Below are 22,725 nucleotides of genomic sequence, written 5' to 3' on the forward strand. Positions count from 1 at the left end.
ATGTACTCATAACATTGTATACAAATACAAAGTAAACATTGCTTTTTATTTTAGCTTTGTTATGACGTGAGGAAAAAATGCAATAGTAACCTGACCTGAAAAATGTATCTTTTGCTTTCATTTTCTTTTAGGACCAGGATGGAACATTCCTGCTCGCTCCCGCTGCTCTGTGCTAGCTTTCTGTTTGTGCAAGCTTTACCACCCAATGGAACTGAATTGCCAAAACCAACAACAACAACAAGTAAGGACATCACTTAATTTGCAGGGATGGGAGTGGGTGTGGAAAAAAGGGACTTTCGTGAGGTCCCCCTGGTGCTATATGGGTATGTTTCCGTGACTTTGACCCCACTGATGTGCTTGTAATCTTGCCAGATGACCTCTGTATTTGATCTCCATATGGCTGGTGCTCTACACTTTACTTCCAGTTTCCCACGTACGGGAAATCACAGGATAGCGTTGGGAAAGGTGGAGAAGCTCAGAATGTCTCCTCCTGCCTGGGCTGCAAGCTCTCCGTGCCCCAGGAGCTGTCAGTGTGGATCTCTTAACATAATGGGACCTGGACACGGATAATATGAAAAAAAAATATTATCTGTTAGATAACAGGATGAACATACTTAAACAACATGAGGAACGATGGCCTTTATATGCTTGCTGTTTTCTAACAATACAAGCTGTCTAAGGCAAGACTTGAGGGGAAGGATAATAGTGCAGGTGTTCTGCATAAGATTAGGTCAGGTGAAAAATAAAAAAGCCTTTTTCAAAGACCTGAGAGCAATCTTCTACCCACTGGTCCACCACAGCATCTTTTATTCATCCTCATTTCCATTTTCAGAATTTCTTCCGCTTGCTTCAAGTCCTCCTACAACTACATCCTAACACCTTACAGTCCTGGAGAGGGGCTTGTTCAAGTCAAATAAGGGTTTGTTGGGGTTTTTTTAATTAAGATACTGACTCTGCTATTATGTCCTGTAATGGGATGGTGTATTTTACTTGCACCTTGTCCTTCGTAAACCTGGGCAGCTATCCTTCAGACCCCCTGTGCTGGTGAGCAGCGTTTGCCAGGCAGTGGTCCGCTGTGTGAGTGCTGGCAGTGCGTGACGCTGTGCTCGCCTCAGAGGGGGATTTCCAAAGGGATAGCTGCTCTGTGGACTTGACTGAAGGGAAATAAAGCTGATGATGTTCCATATAATCAGTGTGGTGCAATCTTGATAAGCTTTCAGGTGACTGCTGTTGACACCCAGTCTTTACGGGAGGGTGTTCTTGTGGGTGAGTCGGTTGGTTGATTTGTTCTTAATCTGCCTGTGAGCTTTACACCTGTATGGAAGGAGAGCCGAGTGAGAGTGATGTGCCAGGCGTAGCTGATGGCCATTTTGAATGTTCTGGTCCTTAGTTGTAGTAAGTTAGCTGTAAGGGATTTGCTTTCACCGAGATGTGGCTGGAGCACAGTGGAGGGGCGCTGATCCCGGCTGTGCCTGGGCAGCAGCAGACCTCCGCCAGGGAAGCGGAGGGTTAGGGGGGGAGCAAGGGGCTCTGCCGTTAGTAGTGACAGTCTTAGTGCTGTTTTGCTTAGGGGTTTCCACGTAAATAAATCGCTGGTATAAATAAAAATTTAGCTAAGTGTAAAATTACTAATAAATGCCTCTGCGAAATATTGTTGAGTAGTTGTCAGTGCCCTGCTTCTTCTCTGACACCTGGAGCAGTAGAAGAACAAGTTACTAATATTGGTCTGAATATGTGAGAATATAGGAATTGGGAAAGGGAAGTAACCTATCATTTGTATCACTTCCCAGAATTTTAATAAAATTAGTCAAAAGGGAGTTTCTCCACAGATGCAGTTTATCGTCAAAGCTTAATTCAAAATCATATTGAATTTAAGTATGAAAATACGGATAAGAATTATCTTACCATCTGTGTTTTAATTAAAATTTTATTTCAGTGATATGATTAGATTCAGAAATGATTAGTACGACTTAATTGTTTTTTCCTAAATATCAAAGCCTTAATTGTTTTGCAGTGAGAAGCGAAGAAGAATTTTGTCTGGTAGATAAGTACACGCACATGTATATTGCTGTTCCAAGATAACAGGATTGTGTTATTCATTTGGTAGCCATTGAACTAATACAAAAGAAATATTTTATTTTTTTTTGATTGAAGTGTCAAGAAAACTCTGTTTAAAAGAATATGGAAAGAACTGAAGGATACTAAAAAGAAATCCAGCTTTCCTTTTGCATGCTAATTTGATGAATGATCCAAAAAGATAAGATGCTTCTGATTCTGAAAGGAATAGCTGTAATTTGTTGCGTGTTATCATTTTAGCTGACTTAATTCAACAAATGTTTTAAAATTTAAAATGCTGCTTTTATTCTTATTTGAAACCTGGATACCTGGGGTGTGTGGCTCAATTTTTCAGTACTAATGCCGTTTTACTTCCTATAAGAGTACCGTGAAATCGCTACCATGAAAATTTGCTTTCATAAAATCAGAATATTCTGAGTTTATTGCACTGCTGTTTACTGGAGAAATTGGACAGCCATTTACTCAAAGTATTCAACTGTATTAAATAAATATAAACCAGTATTTATTTATTTGGATTTTCATAAAGAAATGTATATTTCAAGTAGATAAAACTTTATGCTATCAATATGTGTGACAGACTATTTGTACATGATACTGTCAGTGTAGTTCCTGGTTACTCAAATATTAATTATTTCTTCGGTATTAATCATAGTCAGGCTTCTTTTACTGCCTCTTGTATTTTTGCTTGTTACATAGTTTAAATGTGAAAGCAGCTTGGGAGTCGTAGTAGTAAAGCTTTTAAGTCCTTTTCAAATGTTTAATTTCCTTTAGTGTTTACTCCATGAATATTTCATGGGTTTCATACCTATATTTACAATTTCTTTCTGGTAACAATGTATTAACATGCAGCGGTAATGAATTTCTAACTGAGGCAATGTATAGAAAGAATGAAACCTTGCTGTACGATAGCCGGGGCGCGACCCAGAGGGGGGGGCTTTCACGCTAGACTCGTGGTGGTGCTTTCCTGGAGAAAATGAGGCGTCCGCAGAAAAACGAGTTTTGAAGCAGGAATCTGGCTCATTTTACTTCGTATTTAAAGGCCAAAGGGATGCTTTGTTGGCAGAGAGTCAATTTCAGGAATTAGTTTGAAAAGCAGAACTTCCGAAATCAGTGGGTTTGGGCGGGGGGTTGGCCTGGATGAAGGTTCCTTCCAACGCCAGCTGCTCCGCGGTGGCAGGCAGGGCTGCGCTCTGCGGCAGGCGGCTCCAGGGTGGCAAGTGCAGGCACGGGTCTTGCATTTGCTGCCGCTTGCCTTCCGCTGTGCGGATACTGCTGGCTGTGGATACTGGTTTGTCTTCCCTACCTGTCTTTTCCCCTTGTCTTTATTATTTTTTTTAATTGGCTTTGTTTTTCATACATATCAAACCTATCTCCTGGTTATCAGCTGCATATCTGCTTGTTCTCCGCAGTCGAAGCACGGTGCGGAACAGCAATTCTCTGCAGGGCTGGGGTTTTCTTTTCCAAGAACTGCATGAGGGCGCTTGGTCTGCACGATGGCCACCCATGCCAACCAGGATTTCTGTTGCCCAGTCATCACAGCACAAGTTCAGCCAGACCTCAAGGAGACGGGGTGGATAGATGAAAACTGAGAAAGGAGGAGAGTTCTCCTTTTATAATCAGAGAATCATGGGCTGCTTTGGGCTGGAAGGGACCTCGAAGCCCACCCAGTCCCACCCCCCTGCCCTGGGCAGGGCCCCCTCCCCCCAGCCCAGGCTGCTCCCAGCCCCATCCAGCCTGGCCTTGAACATGGCCAGGGATGGAACACCCACAACTTCTGAGTAAACTTTTCAGTTTATGAAAGTTTATAGGTTTTCAGCATATAGAAAGCACATACTGATATGCAAGAGGCTTAATTATAATAAATCAATCACTGCTAAATCTGAACAGAAAGTTCAGCGAAATGAAGGTAATCACCAGAAGTTTTTAAAGCAATAAAATCTAATGTAAAAGCTCTGCTCCTCACCCAATCCAGACGTTTAAAATATGCCTCTGTGCACAAAAAGTACTAAGGACCACCCGAAATACGTCAGTTGAGTGTGTATTCACCTCTGCATGAGTCTGAAGGGTGACATGAGGACAGCCTGTGCCAGACGCGCGTCTGTGCTGAGTAGCATCCCCGTGCCCCAGCAAGGTGGTCCACGAAAGGGTTTCTGTCTCGGGGCTGTGCGTGCTTTGGCGAGCTCTGCTGCTCTGTGCAGTTCTCAGTGAATTTTGAGAGTTACCTGCTCTGTGGGGCATGGGAGGAGCATTGAAAGACTACAATAAAAACCAAAGATGCTTTGTTGCGCTTTGACATGTGAACCGGTGAAGGAGCAATATGGAAGATACTCAGCACTCTCATGCGTGATAGATTATCCAGTCTGAAGTATCCCCTAAATCAGCGTGGGAGGTCTTGCAGGGCCACCAGGCAAGCTGGCTGCAGAAGCTGATGCAAGCTGGACCGAGCTCTTCAGCAGCGACATGTCTAAGAGCTCCTGTATCCCGCGTGTTGGGGATGTGTTTACTTTGGTAGGTGTTATATGCAAGTACCAACATTGTGGTAAACTGGGAAGCATCGGGTTTTGTGCCTGCAGGTGACAAAACACCTCTATTATAATTTGACCAGAATTTTATTAATAATCCTGTATTTTATAATGTGGCACTATTTAAGATTGTGTGCAGTGGGTTTGCCATGGGACAGATGTCTGTGTCAAGATGTTGTGACAGACACTCTTCGTGTGAAATCAATGTCAGAGGAGGTCAGGGTCCGTTGCAGGGTTGGATGTCTGAAACAACAGTTTTGACCCAAAACAGAGGTGCAAAAAGCCCAAAAGCCCCTGCGGTGGGAGGTTGAGCACTGTTCAAAGGACGTTTATGTGTCTGTTGAAGGCACAGCAGAGACGAAGCACGCACCCGGAGAGAAAACCACTTCACATCTAACCCAAGTAATGGGTGAGAGCAGTTGAGTTTTGGTTTTGGAGAGGTAGAGGATTAACTTATCTGTTCTTTGAAAAGAAGTTCAGACTTGTGAATAATTAAAGCCTGTTGTTGTGGGATTTCTCCTGTGCTCAGATAAACGATATCTGTTCTGGTTTTTATCAGTCACCAAGATAATTTCAGGCACCTGACTTGCTGTCTAGGGCAAACCATGCACCTTGCCTTGTCAGCTTGTTTTTGTGAAGGGAGGAAAAAAGTGGTTTAATCACATTTTTATTTATGGGCTATTTTACTGTTCGGGTCCTACTTGCAAAGGAACCCATCCAGGGATGAAGAAATTCAGTGTTTGGGAGAGTGTGGAGGGAGGATTGTGAGGCAGTTACTGGTGTGCCTGCACTGCTGGTAGTTCCCTTTTTTTCTTGTGAGTGGTTCTGGTTTTGACACATAGGGAAAATGGGAACATCATAACCCTGAAGGAAATCGTGATACGTTTCCAGGAAGAGCCATTCAGATGGCTGGGCCGGCAGCACCGGGAATGGAGCTGGGAAGAACCTGTGAGTCAGCCTTGGTGGGTGTCAGGGGAAGCACGAGGGGTTGCCACCATCCTCCTGGTGATAATCCTCTTGTCAACATGAAAGTCACTATTTCATTGTATGTCTTTAAAAAACCACCCTCGGGATGATCTTTTTTGTGTGGCCACGAACAGAAAGCCCTGTGCTTTTGGGCGGCAGCTCTCTTCGTGCTGGAGCAGAGGAAAATTTTCCCTGGTGGTGGCTGCAGTAGAGGTCTGCTGTAGAGGGCATGTGCCTCTTCTGTGTGCCTTTCCTCAGATGTTTCGGTTGCCAATTTTTGAAGCCACACCGATTGAAAAAAAAAAATTAGGTCTGTCCTTTAGGCTCCCATCAAGATCCCACTTAATACATAGAAAAGTTGTGTTGGCCAAGCAGCCTCTGAGGCTACAATGGCCTAAGCCTGGTTGTAACTTTCTCACAATTTTTGGGCTGCATTTAAAAAAATTATTGATGCAGATAATGAAGAAAAGATACGCAATAACTGGAACATTTTAAAACCACACCATGCCTTACACACAGGCTCTGCAGAGATGAAGCCATTGATATGCCACTGCAAGGCTTTGAAAATAGACGTGCCCCTGTAGAAGCAAGAAGGGACTCTGTGGGTTTTGACCTAAATTCCTTGTGAAATGGTAGGAGGAGAGGTGAGATCCTGATGCAGAGAATTGCATCAGTCATTGCAGGGGTGCTGTGTCCTGAACGAAAGAAATATAGACAGTAGTCTGACAGGAGGTTGAACTTCCCTTCTGGGTTGGATTGAGGCGTTCTGTGTTTGTCTGGAAACCAGTTTTCCAAAGACACCACAAAAATGTGGGTGAAGTACATCAGTTCTTCTGAAAGGAAGAGACGGGTGATTTTTGAAGGAAATTTTAAATCCCTCGTGACTCAAACTTGTTTTTCCCCCTTTGTGTCACTGGTCTTGACACAGCCAATGATGAGAACTAACGCAAACCCCCTAAATCCTGGAGGATCCAGAGGTACCGATTCTGAAATTTCTAAGCTTCTGAAGTGGCTCATTTTTGCCTGTGAGGGGCAAAAGTAGATTTTTATTTTTTTCTCTTTGTTTCTTTGTCAGACCTTGGTTTCTACACTGAGCACAGGATTGTTAAGCACCACACCAACATTGCTAAGCTGTTCTGGTGCTGCACGTTCACCCAGACACTCCTTCCAAGAGAGATTCTTCTGAAAACCTGTCAAGTGGTGGTTTCTGATTACAGCTTCATCATGCCTGTCACTTTTACATACCACTTAAATGTCAAGTTTCATATATTTTATGGCCTTCCCTTTCTTTGTACTATTATGTTGACTTGAGATCCCTTCTTTCCTTGTATGCCCCTGATGCACCTGTGCCTCTGAAGGAAGATTTTCTGTGCCCTAATACCCTGCTTGAGCATCCGGACAGTTTCCAGCTGCTCACAAGATACAAATCAACACTCAAATGGTTTCGCAGCAATCAGTTTTGGACAGTCAATTTATGCATAGAGCTCTTTTCTGTAATATTGCAGGCATTATATACTTCTATATATTTACTGGACTGTTATGCTTTCATGATATTTTATGTCGAGGCTTGTGGCAAGATCTCTTCAAAAAGCCTTTGCTGCAAGTAAACACAGAGTTTAGGGAGGTGAGAATGCAAGAGGTGTTAGCAGAGTCACTGCTGTAGTTCTCGGAAACTGCTGTAGGAATGGTGAAGAACTCATTAAAAGTGTGTAAATCTATTTCAAAAAGAAAAGAAAAAAAAAAAAAAAACCAAAACCACCACACCACCAGCAACAAAAATTGTCTTAATTTCGGAATTGTGTACGTTGGTAAGATTTATGAACAGTGCAGATGAAGGAGGCTGAGGAAGGCTGGTGTAACGATGGAGAAACTGGGGGTCCAGACCCCCAGGGAACCATCCAGGCAGATGCCCTAAGCATGGGCTCCCGCCATGGGGGCTCCCGCCATGGGGGCTCCTGCCATGGGGGCTCCCGCCATGGGGGCTCCCTTGGCTGTAACTGGGGGAAGATCAATCTCTTCCCTGTGCTGTGGCGCCAGGTGTGGAGGCCTCGTCCTTCCCACTCCGCAAGGCCTCCACCACTGCTGTTACACTGACTTGGAGTTACTCGTCCAGTTGGAAAGAAAAACAGGTAGCAGGGTTTTGTTTTGCTTGCTGAAGGGTAAGGCTGAGAGTGTTGCTTTCTTAAATGAAACATGGTGGGTTTTTAATGATTTTAATGTGCTATATATTGAACTGTTTGGTGGAATTGATACAGGAACATAACGAAACAAATGTAAAGTTTCACATACATAAACCCACTATTAACAGAAGAATGAGACTTGCAATTTATGCTAGATATAACAAAGAAGTATTTTTTAATCTCCATTGTGATTTGTTAAGGCTTCTCTTTCCTACTTTTTCTTATATATAATATATTCTATAGCATCTTATAAATAATGTAACATATATATATAAGACAACATGTGATATAAGCCATAGAAGACACTGCGATTTGCGCGGTCCCCTCCTGGCTTCCCCCTCCATCATGCTCAGCGCGTGCTCTGCAGGGTGGTGCAGCCAGCAGCAGTGTTTGTGCCTGCTCAGTGAGATGTGTGTGGAACGCACTGTACCTCCGGGGTCACCAAATCCGTGCCGAGGGCAGAGGGGACCATTCCTGGGTCATGCCCACTAGCTGAGAAACAGCGGATGCGCATAAGGGTGCTGTGGCAGACCTTTGGAATGGGCTTCAAATTGAGCTTACTACCTTGTACCCACTAAACCTGCTCTAACTACAAGTAAATTCGTTGCTGAATCAGTCATTCCAAAAAGCATCCTTGATACACTCAGTAGCCGCTAACATGGTTCTGCTTTTGAAGGGGGCAGGGGGAAAGAAAAAGAAAACAACTGAACTTCCAGTTTCAGCTTTGCATGTATTTAGTAATTTGTGATGCTTTTAGTAAGTACGAGGAGATTATTGTGGAGAACCACAGAGGTTTGATACACCAAGCAGAGTTTCTATAGCAGATTAGACAATCCGTGTCTGCAATGTTTCACGTTTGTTGTGTTCAATCCACGTAGACTCTACAGAGGAGAACAATTTACACAAGGACCTACTGACTTCGATGCTGATTCTGCTCCTGGTCTTCATCATTTTCATTCTGTTGGCTGGCTATTTTTTCAGGTAGGTCTGTGTGGAGCTCTGTATGCAGAACTAGCTCAGTTTTGTTTCGATATGATCTAACAAGGAAATGAAATGCGTACTTATGGTGAGGCGGGAGACGCCGTCACAGCGTAGTGGAGGGTGCTGTGGCGGTGGTGGCTCTCTTCACCGTGAAGATGAACAGAAAGAGTTTCTCCAGAATTACATGGTTAGTAAAGACTGATTTGGGAACATGGTTGTTACCTTTCAACATAGTTCCTCAGATTCACGTGCTGTGTGTATTTCAGGTTCAGAAGGCATAGGAAAGCTGTTGTGAACTCTGGGGACAAAAAGATGCCAAATGGGATCTTAGAAGAGCAAGGTATGGGCAGATTTGCTTTCCTTCTCAGTCTGAATTTTGTTTGTGAGTTTTGTTTGTGTATGTACACACTTGTTTGCTGATTAGGAATTCAGTTACTGTTATGTTTGCTTTTTGTTTATAATATAAGTGATAGGATTGCTGTTAAAGAGAAAATAGTGTAAAAGAACAACCAGACGTCCATATTTAAGTATGTATATATATATATAATCTTAACTTTCGGTTGTTAGTTTTAAATAATTTTCACTTCAAGGTGTGATACAGAAAATGCTTCTTTGTAAATGTTTATCATGCTCTTTGTATATGTTTTATTAGGATGCCAGCTGAGATCCAGGTGTCTAGCACTGTGATGTTTGTATTTAGAGAAAGAATTGTAGTATTTCTTCTTAAAAGGGGGAAAAGAGATTCTTAACTCTGTGAGATTACTGGCTGGTTCCTGAACATAAAGAGAATAAAGTAAGGGGATAAGATAGAGCAGTAATGTAAGCTGGTGGCACTAAAATAAAACACACGCAGGAGTTAAAATGTGTTGCCCTGGCTTTCTCAGCATGCTGGGTTTATTTCTGTTAGCGGGGAGCCCTTCAGGTGGGCTACTCTGTGGGGCGCGGTTCCAACCTAGCAAATATGGAGGGGCTCTTTGTTTCTTGCTTACAAATTATTTTAGCCATAACAAAGAGAAACACTTAATGATAAAAAGAAGGACGTGTGTGCTTTGTGCCAGTTCCACATTGCTACGTGTGAACTGAAGAGGGGGTTAACAAACACGGTGGCAGTCGTTAGAGAAAGTCAAACCTCTAAATATACCCCTCAGCTTCCTCTTGGGTCAGTGCTTGTGCACAGGAGCCCCGCGGCTTGGCGATCCCTGCCACGGGTAGTGCAGCAAGCAGTGAGTTTTGCTTTGCCAGTGCAGCTGCTGGAAGTAGCCCCATCGTTACTGGTGTGCAGGGAGGCGGTCCGCCTTTCTCTTTGCCTCTGCTTGTAAGTAAAACTTGTCTTCACCAAACAGGGGGTTTAATCCCTCCGCTTCTTCCAGCCGCCCATGGGGATACACGTTTCGGTTTCCAGGTGGCCAGTCATGCTGGGGAAGGCAGCAGGTGAAGGGGTCCTGGGGCTTTATTTCCCAATGCGAGTCGAGGTCCCGGTGGCTGGAAGCGCCCGCAGCAATCCCCGTCCCAGACCGTGCTGCTGCAGAGCCATGGCAGGCTGGGCTGGGCTGGGGCAGCCGAGAGCAACAGCTCATCGTGGTGCAGGCTTTCTGTGGACTGTCAAGTTAAAGATATTTTTTTATTATTGCCCCTTCACAAGTGAAATAATCTGGCAGCATCCCTTTGGTGGCGGGCGGGAAGAGCTGTCCCTGCAGCCCCAGCCCTGGGGCAGAGCAGCTCTGGGCTGGTCCGCTCTTTGTCAGCCGAAGGAACCTACTTTTCTACATAAAACTTGGCCACGTTTTAATCTGGTGTCGATACAGAAATCATTCATTTTACCAGTGGTTGTTCTTTAAGCAACTACTTAGCCTGTGGTTTGGGGTTTTTATTTCATTCAAATCAGCTTTATCACTGATGGAAGTCTTGTGTGAGAAGTATGTTTTGGCATCTTCCAGCACAAAAATTAATTTATAGTTGGTAATAGCTTGTTACCTGTTGCTCTGGACATGCCTGTAACACGTACTTTCCTTGTCCTGACAGAACAGCAACGGGTCATGCTGCTCAGTAGGTCTCCCTCGGGCCCAAAGAAGTATTTCCCTATTCCAGTAGAAAATCTTGAAGAGGAAATACGGATGCGATCAGCAGACGAAGGGAAGCTCTTCAGGGAGGAGTTTAATGTAAGCGCTCATGCTGGAGCGGATGGCTGCGTGGCGAGAAGTGGGGGGCAAACCAAAACACCCGCAAGTATGAACAGTTTTTGTAAGAGTGGTGCATGATGCTGGTGTCTCAGAGCCTGAGCACTCGTGTGAGTGTGCTGGTGCTGTCCATCCGCGCTTTGTCACGCTTGGTAAGCCTTGATCCGGACAAAATCTGCAACGTGAATGACTGCTATGATACGGGGATGCCAAACTGGTAATATATAAACTGTGCGACACTTGCTAACATTTAAAGAAGCTCTTTAGTTTTGCCTGAAAGCTGGAGGAGAGGAAAATTGAATGTAAATCTCCTTAGCACTGATTTTCTTGAAGGTGGTGGCGTGGTTTTTTGGGAGTCTTGAGTGTTTCGCCTCTATAGGAAGAAGCTCTTAGAGGAGAAGACACAGCATGACCTTTAATATTGCCCTAGTGAGGTTTGACTTTTTTTTTTTTTCCATAATTTGACCTTTTGCTCTTTATTATCATCCCTTTGCTTCCCTATTTGCAGCGCCCTGTGCCCCAGCACGTACGTTTCTTTGAAGTATCTCAACTTTAAAAGTTTTTCTTTAAAGTGTTGCCTTGGTCAGAAAGCAGATCTTCTTTTCTGCCCATAACCGAAGCTTCCGTCGCATGTGGTCATACTCATGAGTCTTCACTGGGATCTGTGGCGAGCTGCTGCAGGGCCAGTTTCTATGGAGAAGTGTGGCGCAATGAGTCTGCTCTCACACGTCTGCGTTTGGGGGCCTTTTCCATACTTTTAATTATTTCTTTTCACTTCACAGCAGAAGCAAGCTGCACAGAGCAGTAGCTTAAATGTCAAATATGGAGTTGTTAAAGCCTAGGCACGCATTGATTACGCAGTCTGTTAAGTTACCTTCTTAATTGGTATCATATTTATATCTGCAATTTGTTTGATGATATATTTAAAACACATAATTTCCTTGCCCTTATCAGAGAGGGAGCATTGTGGAGATATTTATCAAAGTCAACAAAATGAGTGTGAAAACTAATTTGACAAGATGTGCACTTGTGAATTTTGACTCTCCTGATTAATTTGTTCTCCAGTTAGGAGCGAAAACAAGCCATCTATTTTTATTTTTAAAACCTGCTTTGCTTGGATCATTTTCTGTACCGTGCTGTGAGCATGTGAGTTTCTGTCCGCACATAAGCGCTGAGTCTGAAAACTGGGGTCCAGTTCCCATAAACGAGCAGTCTGAGCAGAGATGGGGGGTGGCAGTACATGAAGTCTGCTTGATCCTTTGTGTGGGTTTTTGTTGGTTGGGCTTTTTTGTTCCCACTGTATCTCCTGTGGCTGCTTGAGTGGACATGTGACTGTTTTGCTCAAGCCTGAGGTGGAAAGGGTGGAAGGCAGTTAGAAATCCTCATGATTGATACTGGAGCATAAAGCAGGAAAGCGGACAAACAGAAGCCTGTCACTGCAGCGCTGGAAGGAAAGGGGCTGAGAAATCCAGAACCTTCAGCACAGGCATCTCTGTGGTGACCTCTCCTCCAAAGCACCCCCAGCATGTGTAAGCCCTGAACTCGGCTGCATCCTCCCACCAGCTGAGGTTAGAGCCGCATCTGCCCCTCGAAGCAGTAGCTGCCAAGTCCTGCAGGTTTTGGAAGGGTCCAAAGCTGTCCCCTTTGTAGAAGCTGTTGGGCGGGAGGTGCTGAGCTGCGGTGGACCCTGACTGCAGCCCCGGGCTGGGGATGCTGGGCTGATGGGGATGGACAAGGGGGTCTCTGCCCGCTGTGGTGTTTGCTTCACGCAGCTGGATCTAACATGTCAGAGGGCCAGGCATCCCTGGGAACACAGATCCAGGGGCTCCGCTGTGAATCTGAAACAGATTGAGGCCGAAAATGGTGCGTGGGGTGAGGCAGCACTGGCCAGGCACGTGCACCAGCCAGAGAAGTTTGGTCCCATGGGGTTTTTTTCTGGTGAAAAGTAAAACAAAGCAAGTGCTGATAGGTGATGACACACAGTCAGTGGAAAGGATTTTTGAGGACAGTTCTCTTAGATTTATGTACCTAGTGGTGTTCTTCAATACTTGTGTTTTTATCCTTAAAGCCTAAATTACTCTTAAGAAGTGTGTTGCACTTATTGTATTTATATCCTGAGGATAGCAGAGGCTCCCTCTGCTCTCAGTTGCTTCATTTTTTATGATTTGATTCCTTTGTGAACATAGGGCACTAGGAAGAGTGTGTTCTTTCTTCACAGGAAAAAAAAAAAAAAAGAGGGAAAAAAATTGAAAACCGCGTATTCCTGCCTGTATAGGCCCTTAGATGTATTTATCATCCACAATACAAGATGAGCTGGATGTTGGAAGTTCGTGATGGGTAGCTTATTGCCTTGATTTTCAGATTAATGTCTGAAAACCTTCCTGTATGAATTTGCTTTGAAAGTTTTAATTTTGACTTAAGATGTCCCTGTGGCTCATTCAGTTTAAAAAAAGGAGAAAAAGAGCTGATGCTGGCGTAGATCGAGCCCCTCCGGAGCTTCAGAGGGATTTTAGGATTCCTGCAAAGCGGGAGCAGATGAGATGGCAGATTCCTGTGAAGCGGTGGCAGCAGATGACCCGACGCCGCCAAGACTCATTATCTCCTCGTGATTCGTGGGGTGATGGAGAGGACATGATGAAGCGTGTCCTCGATGAATCACATCCTGCGCTCTGAGGATGGGTGGGAGCAGTGGAACGGGCTGTGGCCTTGCACTGGGGTGCAGGTCCCGCTCGGGGCCGCGCAGTGTGACACGGGGAGGTACCTAGGGAGGGCCGGGGCCTTGCAGCAGTAAGGAGCGGGGAACGGGGAGGTGGTGTGCCAGAGATCATTACTTTCCATGAGTTTTTGAAATGAAGATGCTGAACTTCTGTTGCTCTTTATTGGGAATTTGTTGCCTGACTTTTGAAGTTCGAAGAAATCATGTTTTGAAGTGCTAATTATTTCTTTTAATGTAAAACGGAAATTAAGCTTCTGTGTTGTATAAATTGTATTTTAATTAGGAAAACCATGGGGTTCATTCAAATAAGGAATTAAGCAGGTTGCTAAAAGCAGCTTTGGTTTTCAACCCTTTTTTTAAGCTTCACTTTCTGTTCTTTTACTTACATTGACAAGTTTAAGCGATATTAAAAAAAAGAAAAAGCACAAAACCCCAAACAACCAAACCCACAAGCGCACGTTGCTGTTTCCTCTGTGGTGGTGGAGAAGTCTTCCCCAAACTGCCGCTTTTATCCTGTATCACCCTGACAACACAGACTGTTGCTTTTGAGGGGGAAACCCAAGTGCTGCTCTCCGCCAGGCAAGCAGGGATAGCTGCTTTAAGCTGTACAGTCACTTTACCCTTTTTTTTTTTTCCTTTCCCCTACGTGATTCAGACTGGGCAGTGGGAGGTAGAAGAAGGGTGGGAGAAGGTGGCTGCGTGTTCCCAAACTGCTGGGATTTTACCTTGGTGGGATCCAACGTGCCAACACGGGGTTTTTTAGGAGTTCAATGCAAGAAACGTAAACAAGAACCGAGTTTCATTACACCGTTTGCAGTGAGGGGGCAGGTGAAAGCACAGGGCCGGAGCCTCGTGCCATGTCTCTGATGAACGGTGCCTTTTCTGACTCTCCCCTTGCCCTGGGCTCCGCTGCAGCCTGGGCTCGGCGGCTTGGCCCCGGTGGTGGCATCTCAGCAGCTTCTGCTGTGGTGGTGGAGGGGCTCCACCTTGGGCACCTCCTTGTTTTCATCTTCACCCTCTTCCTCTCCGTTTCTTCCTTTCATTTGATTGCTCTGCAAGGCTGGGTTTTTTTTTTTTTTAAGCCTGACTAAATTTATCCGCAGTCTTAGATCTTGCTGATTACTTGCAGAATTTGACTTGTGCTCCTACAGCGACTTTCAACAGGAAAGAATTGCCATTTATTTTTTTCTTCTTCCCTTTCTGCCAGAGTTGAGCCCTCACCTGTGGGTCTCAGCAAGATGTTTGGTATTTAATGTTCTTAGCAGACAGCTATTAACAATCAAACCCTATTTATATTATTTAACCAACTGTTATTGCTAAAAGTGGCTGTTGGAGCCGAGCTCGACGGAGCGGCGCATCCACGCGACTGGGTCACGGCGCGCTGAATCACCACGGCAGATGGCAGCTTAAAGCAGCAGCTCAGAGTGTAACAATTTTCTAAATAACTGAGATCTCTGGTGGAAAAATTACTTATTTTTCCAAAACTGCTGAACTCATTTTCTGTAGTGAAATCTGGCAGGACGTAGTTTCCTGTTACAGAGTAATGAAAGTTATTGGGGGGAAAAAAAAAAAGAGTAAAATATGTTTAATTCTGTTAGGTCCAAGGCAACATGTATAAATGCAGATTTTCTCTAAGTCATGTACAGTCAAGAGTCAGGGGGTTTCTAACACATTGACTTCTCTATCCTTTTTTTTTTTTTTTTTTTCCCCAGTCGTTAACACCTGGATATGTGCAGGGAACATTTGAAATGGCAAATAAGGAAGAAAACAGGGAGAAAAACAGATACCCTAACATCCTGCCATGTAAGACATTACCTTTTCTTTTCAATCAGACAGTTAACTCTGGTACTGAGCAGGCTTGTAGCAGTGTTCATTTGCTGAAAATACTCAAGTAATAAAATTACTTTGGTCCAAATGTTCTTTATACGTTGTATGTATGAAACCTGTCTGGTTTATGGCATATCTCTAGTACTGATCTTCTCCTGGTAGGTTTTCATGCAGTGCTTTTCAGGTGCAGCGCTATGAAGCCTTAGTTCTCGTGGGGTAGAGAATTACACTGTCAAGTGGATGTTTTAGGATCTCAGGTTAGTTTGGGGCAAGCAAATATGGAGAAGTTTGGGCTTCCATAGTGTAGAGCTACAGTCCTGGTGGCCTCCAGGTGTTGGGAGCAAAGCAAGACGTTTGTGGAGAATGTTTCTTGGTGAGAACTAGGGACAATATGGGAGAGAGCTGTTTTGGGAAGTGTGTGCTTAGCTTGGCCTCCTGCTTCCTTTTGCAGATTGATTAACATGCAAATGTGTTTGCAATATGTTTTCTTCTAGATGATCATTCCAGAGTGATTTTGACCCAAATCGATGGAGTCCCACCTTCAGACTACATTAATGCATCGTATATAGATGTAAGTTGTCAGTTGTCCGCTGTTGGCCAAACTGCAAACTTTGTCTGTGAGTTAAATAAGTATTTTTCTGCTAGCATATGTTGGCATTTCATCTTTTAACTGCTATGATATTTATTTCCATAGGGTTATAAAGAGAAGAATAAATTTATAGCAGCACAAGGTAATTTATTTTCATTTCTTCAGTCTGTACATCTTTTGGCTGAACATATTTAATTTTAGACCTGGTTTAAAGGTTATTTTCAGCTGCATATGGTGGCCAAATGTGAGGTGTGATTTAGAGGCTACAGTTGAAATGAAATTAAACTGAGCATGAGGTATAACCCACTGCCTTTAGAGCTGCAGGTGCTGCTCGGAGTGCAGAGGCTCGCCTTCCTCCCTCCACCCTCGCCTTGTTCTCTTGCAAATTGATGTCTACTGATAATACATTCTCTCTGAACAATCCTGATACAGAAATTAGCGTTTTCACATCAATTCTTGTGCTGTATTGAGTCACAAATTTGGGGAGCTTTGTCACCACAGTCCCAGGCACAAAGCAATAGCTGCCCCTGCCCTTCAAAAACACTCCTGCCCTGCCCAGCATGACAAGGAGCTCTCAGGCAGTGGTTCATTGTGGTCACAGGTAATGCTGGACCTTGGTGTCGGGGAGAGCTGCAACGTAGAAATCCTAAATGATGCTCCTGCCTCAGTCCACTTAAAGGAGTGTTAATAATATTTCAAGAGAGGCGATATCTGCAAGAAATGTAGATTTGAGCACATATGGCTGTGTAAAAAAGCGGTTTGGGATTTTGTTTTTGGTTTTTTTTGTGTTGTTTGGTTTTTTGGTTTTATTTTTGTTTTGTTTGGTTGGTTGTTTTGTTTTTAAAGAAACCTGTGTTATAATCAAAACCTGAGCACTCTGTAGTAAACAGAGGTCTGCATGGGCACCCAGTGCCAGGGGCTGTTTGTTGACACTGTGATTCGCTGGTCTCCATCACCCCTCTTGAGCAGAGCTGTGTTCTGCCTGCAGGACCAAAGCAAGAAACAGTTAATGATTTCTGGAGGATGATATGGGAGCAGAAGTCGGCTGTTATCGTCATGTTAACCAACCTGAAAGAAAGAAAAGAGGTAAAGAGCTTTCAGTTTGCTTTGGGATGTCTCGAGGAGAGCGTGCTCCAAAAGCAGTCCTGACCGCTGTGTCTGGCCAGTCACGTTTCTGACCACTTCCTTCTCCAGTCCCTGTTAGCACATCTGAGTTTCTACTCATAAATGTAGAGGTTTCACTTCCAAAATACAAATTTCTGTAAGCCGATCTTGAGTGAAAAAATTCTGATGGCTGATTTTGTCCTCCATAGCCAAAGGCAAATTCTTGTGCCTGTGTTTTTATCACACTCTAAGGCTGTGCTTATGGGTGGGTTTGGTTACAAATGAAGATAAAAACTGTATTCATTCCTCTGAGTATTAGGTTTCAAAATTCTTTCTGGCACATGCACAAAACAATTAGAAAACCAAAGCTGCTGCTTTGTGAGAGTGATGCTGTTCCTTCCTGCCCCCCCATTCCTCCTCATGTGTCTCACTCCTCCCATCGTGAGAGACTTTCTACACGTACTGGCTGCATGCTGAGATGCACATTACAAACACGAAACATTTAGCTTCATTCCTGCTTCGCAGACTTGAGAAGCCAAGTTAAAACATTAAGGAAATGTACCATCAGAAACATAAAAGATACTTTTAAATTATTTTCTTTTCCCCTGGGGGACAGTTTGTCACACTAGGCATGCTACATTCTTGTTTGAAATATGTATAAAGTCCTCACAGATTTATGCCTGAGAAAAAAACCAACCTGTGTTTCCGTGGTGATCGTGGGAGCAAGGAGAGGGAGTGCTGGCGAGCTGGGCTTGTCTTACCCTCCAAGGGCAACCTCTCCTGCGAATGGGGAAGTACGGGGGTAAGCAGCAGTGGCTGGCCTTGGGGAGGAGGTGAGGGTGCACTCGTGAGACACGATGTGCCGTATCGCTGTGTGACAGCTGGCCTTCGTACCTGTTTCGTGCCTTTTTTACAATAACGAAAAAGTAATTCAGGCACTGTCAGCTCACCGCGGTTGGGAGGGTGGGCATTCCTTGTCTGCCTGTTTGCGGTGGTGCTTCTGCTTTATTCTGCTGCAGTTATACCATTGCTTGGTGAAGCTCAAACAGCAAAGGCCGTCCATAAGAAGAGCCCATTCCCAATATGAGAGGCCAGAACGGCTACATCTGGATGTTGCTGATGACTCCAAATGAGAACCGCCTCGCACTTCTCACTGACTACACTTAAACGTAGAGTCAAGACATCACGGTTCCCACAATTAGGCACCACCTAACAAAAACACCAAAGCAAACCAAAAGCTGTTTAGGTCTGGCTAGGTTAAAAAACAACTTCAAAGCTGTTCTCACCCTCCCTGCATAAATTTAAACATCGATAGTGCTAACAAAGTGTCAAAGCTGTATTGTGCCAGATGAGAAACTCTGCATGCTCTTATGCATAACATACACTGTTTTCAAATAACATTGTTATTTGATGGGTGACCAACAATGAAAGCAGGCTTGTTTTATAAAACTCACCGTACCTTTGTACAGGAAAAATGTTATCAGTATTGGCCTGACCAAGGGTGCTGGACTTACGGAAATATCCGCGTGTCCGTGGAGGATTGCATAGTTCTGGTGGACTACACCATCCGCAAGTTCTGCGTTCAGTCGGTAAGTAACAATAATGCTCTAGCTGGGTCTTCATTTCAGTTTTTAAAGCAAATTGTTACAACGTCGAATATTTGCATAAAAAAGTCAGGAAATTAGTTAAACGTATTTGCAAACGGAGAAAGGTGCAGCAGCTCGCCTACGCAGAGGCAAGCTCTGCGGGTCAGCAGGCATAGCATCAGCGGCGGTGTAAGGGATTGCTAGAGGTTCTGCTCAGTTTCTTCTTGCCTGTAGCCCAGGGCCACAGAACGTCATGCCCTGTGACTGTCAGTGAGGGAGCACAGGAGCAGTGTCTTGACCTTTTTTGGGACAAGTTGTTTTGATAAATAAATGAGTGGATTCGGATATGTTTGGGTATTTGGAGTAATCTGTGGATATTAGTCGGCCAACGTCAGCTAGTATTACAGCTTGATTTCTGTTTGATAAATAAATGAGTGGATTTGGATGTGTTTGGGCATCTGGTTGGCCAACGTCACCCAGTGTTACAGCTTGATTTCTGGTGTGTCCTTGGTCGCTGGCATGAGTTAAAGCTTTAGATCACAAGGGAGCTGGTGGGGCTGACTTTGCTCTTGTCTACAGTGTGTAGCCTTGTATGGGAGCAAACTGCTGGAGATCTCTGAATGAAGGGCTACTCTGTTGGTAATTTAGATCGGTCATCTAATTTAGACTGAAGATTGAAGACAATATGGGCTGGTGAGAGGTGATGAACCACATCTAGCTGCGTAGAACTACACAGACAGCTTGGAAGCCTTCAAAATAGGGGTGGATTCATTCCGCATTAATTACAAGTATTGAACTGTAAAGCGAACTCTGCAGATTCAGCATGGAGATCGCTTTGGTGCGACTAGTCATCACTGACAAAAATGCTCAGAGAAACTGCTCAGAAAGCAGAATGGGAAAGAAGAATGGTGCAGAGACATACGTGCTGGATGAGCCAAAGGGCTGGAAACTTCATGAATGGACCTGGCTGCCTTTCCCTTGTTGATCTCGGCAGAATGCATTTCTCAGGCTTGATTTATCCCTTGATGGAGGCAAGGCATCTTACAAAACCAATTGGCTTTCTCCAGGCCTTGACCCTGGCTAACAGGCTGGAAGCTTGGGAGACAGACACGCTTTCTAACCTGAGAGATAGGCTGTGTGTAGTGCATGCAGGTGAAACGATGCTGAACTCTGCTGTTGTTGCTTCGGTAACATCTTCTCGTTTGTTCTTGAAGAGTAGAAGGTCTGGTCATGAACCTGTCGGTCGTTGGCTGTTAGAGGCACAGCCCTTCTTTCAATTTTCATACGTGATATGGCAAGAGCTGGCATTTGGCTTCTCATAGCAATGCAGGTCCTGAACGTTTAGACTGGCTGTTGTGAGTTTCAGCTGAGGCTGCTAAAAGAAGCGTTGTGAGGATTTTATAAATGAAATAGGCCAGGTTGGATGGGTCTTTGATCAACCTGGTCTAGTGGAAAGTGTCCCTGCTTGTGGCAGGAGGTTGGAACTAGGTGGTCTTTAAGGTCCCTTCCAGCCCAGGCCATTCTATGATTCTGTTATAAAAAGGACTTAAAATTTGATCCATTATTAACATAAATTGTGAGTCTTACTCTTTGCAATCCTATCCTGGGATTATTCCAGTTTTCACTGCAAAGATGCATTTTAAGAATGCATGGTAGCTTTGCTCAGTGCTTGTATTTTACATATACTGTAAATTTCCAATTCTTGTGTTAGGCTCCAAATGTTGCAGGAATTAAAGGCAGAAATAACCCAGCAGTTTATTTAGAAATCTTTGAATGAAAAATGAAATGTCAAACTCTGAGTCTGTGTGTTCCCTGCAGCTTCATGACGGCTGTAAAGCTCCGAGGCTTGTTACACAGCTTCACTTTACCAGCTGGCCTGATTTTGGGGTGCCTTTCACACCTATTGGGATGCTGAAATTCCTGAAGAAAGTCAAAACATTGAATCCTGCCCATGCTGGACCAATTGTGGTTCACTGTAGGTATGTATGTGCTCGTCAAGCCATTCTCTTAGCTTGGCCTGGAGTTACGTGTATAATATTACAGCTAAATTTTAATCTTCTGTTCATAGGCTACAAAGTTTGTGTGTATATATATTTACTTACTTATTTGTAATTATCTATGTAAAGGGAAATAATATGCTGAGCCTTTTGAGAGCCCAGGGTAAAAGTGATTTCAAAAGATCTGTCTTTGCTGTCACTTTAATACTTGAAACAGAAGTTGTTGGTTTGGGTTATTCTTTTTTTATCTGAGTGATGTCCAGTGTTTGGTATAAATACGTTCTTTGTCAGAAAAACAGACTCGTAATACAAATATGTGACCTTTGCCACAAAATGCTCCTCTGAGAATTCATCCCCCACTTCTCCCACAATAAAATTGCAGTTTGCTATGTAAATTATCCATTAAGTGCCTAGAAAGTTTTGAATAAAGACTTGCATTTAAGAGACTGAAATGCTGCAGTTTCAAAAATGTGCTACATACCAATACAGAACATATTCCCACTCATTCGGTCACACACACATGAACGTCCTTCTATTAAAGGCTTGTGCTAAACTGTTTGAGATCTTATGTTAATGAAACCACAAACAAACTCCAAATCAGTTTTCAGAGAATAATTGCAGTCTCTATAGCAACTGTAAGCTCACAACTGAGTGAGAAGTGTCTTTTCAGGAGCAATTATCGTAGCGAGGTTAGAATAAAAAGAAAAGAATAGCAGCTTTGTCTTTCTGGATCTTGTTTTTAAGGAAATGGTTGTAGATTGCTGTACATGTTTCTTTTTCTCTTGCTTGTGTCAGATGTCTAGAAACACTCTCCGAGAGTCCTTGAAGTGTTCACTGTCAAAAAAAGAGCGTGTTTGTCCCAACCAAGCCAGCCTTTTTGTTTCTTCATTTCCATCCAGATCTTGCCTTGCTAGGATTCATCTTCTCTCCCAGGTGGCATATATAAGAGACTTAAAGAAAAGCATTAAATTAAAAAAGAAGATTTTAGTAGTCTCACATAGTCTTACCTTTGAGAAACCCACAATATTTTTATAGCCTTTTGTCGTGATGTTCGGTGGAGACTCATACTGGGCTTCAGCTTTATTTTGCACTACCAAGAGATGCTGTACTTAGTTTAATGAGCAAAAGTAGAGACAAAATAAAGGAAAACAGAAAATATCTTAATAAAAATCTGCAGAGGTTTAAATATCATGGTCCAAAGGGACACAGTGACACTGTTATGTGTCAGTGCTAGGGGCTAGTGCCGTACTTCAGCCTGCATTAGAAATCAAGAACGAGAGAGGTGACACTTAATTTCCACTACGGTTCAGGATATGACACTATTGAATTGTTGAAAAAAGGAAAGGGAAACTCATTGATAGTGAGTAACCATCCATTTTTAGTGAGCTTTTATGAGAGTATCACCCAGTCATCCTGACAAAAACTGCTCGATCGGAATCTTTTGGAAGTTGATGAAACACTAATTTAGTATTTGGAAGTAAAGAAGAGCAGATAAAAGGGCAGGGGGTGGGGAGCTGGATTTTCTGCCAATTCTTTTCTTTTCCAGAAGTTTTCAGAAATCTAATTTTTCAGTGAGCAGATTGCTACATTGAGGAATAGCTGCGTAAGGGATACTTTTGAGTAGGTTAAGGATGGATAAAGTCAGGGAACTTCCAAGGCAAATGTCAAGGCTGGTGAAATTACCAGCTGTAGCAGGAACATGCAAGGATTGAATTAGGTGCTGATCGGAAGCCAGGTAACCTTGGGGCAGGGGCATGGGGCAGCAACAAGGATGTGCAAAAGGGATCAGATCTGTAATGGGAAGGGAACTGACGAAGCTGAGCGTGGGTTGCAGTGGGTAAAAGCTCACAGGACTGAGCTATGAAGGACAAGTGTGAACTGGCGATAAGCGACCCATGCTCAGAGGTGGTTTCCAGGGCACGCAGGAAGAGGAAAATCTCTGGAAGCAGCAAGTCAAGACAGGGGGACTCGAGGTGGACTCGTCTGTGGCGGCAGAGGTCAAAC

The 22,725-nt window shown here is 43.8% G+C and overlaps 1 protein-coding gene across 5 annotated transcripts in view; it reads left to right on the forward strand.

The window, feature by feature from the left end:
* PTPRE (protein tyrosine phosphatase receptor type E) overlaps positions 1 to 22,725 on the forward strand; it is a 109,019-nt gene that overhangs the window by 67,668 nt on the left and 18,626 nt on the right. For 4 of the 5 annotated variants that reach the window (XM_040606249.1, XM_040606248.1, XM_040606246.1 and 1 more), the window contains exons 2-11: positions 132 to 241; positions 8,623 to 8,725; positions 8,992 to 9,065; positions 10,748 to 10,884; positions 15,331 to 15,421; positions 15,940 to 16,016; positions 16,140 to 16,176; positions 17,023 to 17,120; positions 18,608 to 18,727; positions 20,543 to 20,703. In XM_040606249.1, coding sequence (XP_040462183.1) covers positions 139 to 241; positions 8,623 to 8,725; positions 8,992 to 9,065; positions 10,748 to 10,884; positions 15,331 to 15,421; positions 15,940 to 16,016; positions 16,140 to 16,176; positions 17,023 to 17,120; positions 18,608 to 18,727; positions 20,543 to 20,703 — 1,001 coding nt within the window. In that variant the 5' untranslated portion in view covers positions 132 to 138. Of the gene's footprint in view, positions 1 to 131; positions 242 to 8,622; positions 8,726 to 8,831; positions 8,913 to 8,991; positions 9,066 to 10,747; positions 10,885 to 15,330; positions 15,422 to 15,939; positions 16,017 to 16,139; positions 16,177 to 17,022; positions 17,121 to 18,607; positions 18,728 to 20,542; positions 20,704 to 22,725 lie in introns of those variants that run through there. The other variant, XM_040606250.1, reaches the window with a different exon arrangement.

This window comes from Falco naumanni, chromosome 9, assembly GCF_017639655.2.
Source record: "Falco naumanni isolate bFalNau1 chromosome 9, bFalNau1.pat, whole genome shotgun sequence".
NCBI lineage: Eukaryota > Metazoa > Chordata > Aves > Falconiformes > Falconidae > Falco > Falco naumanni.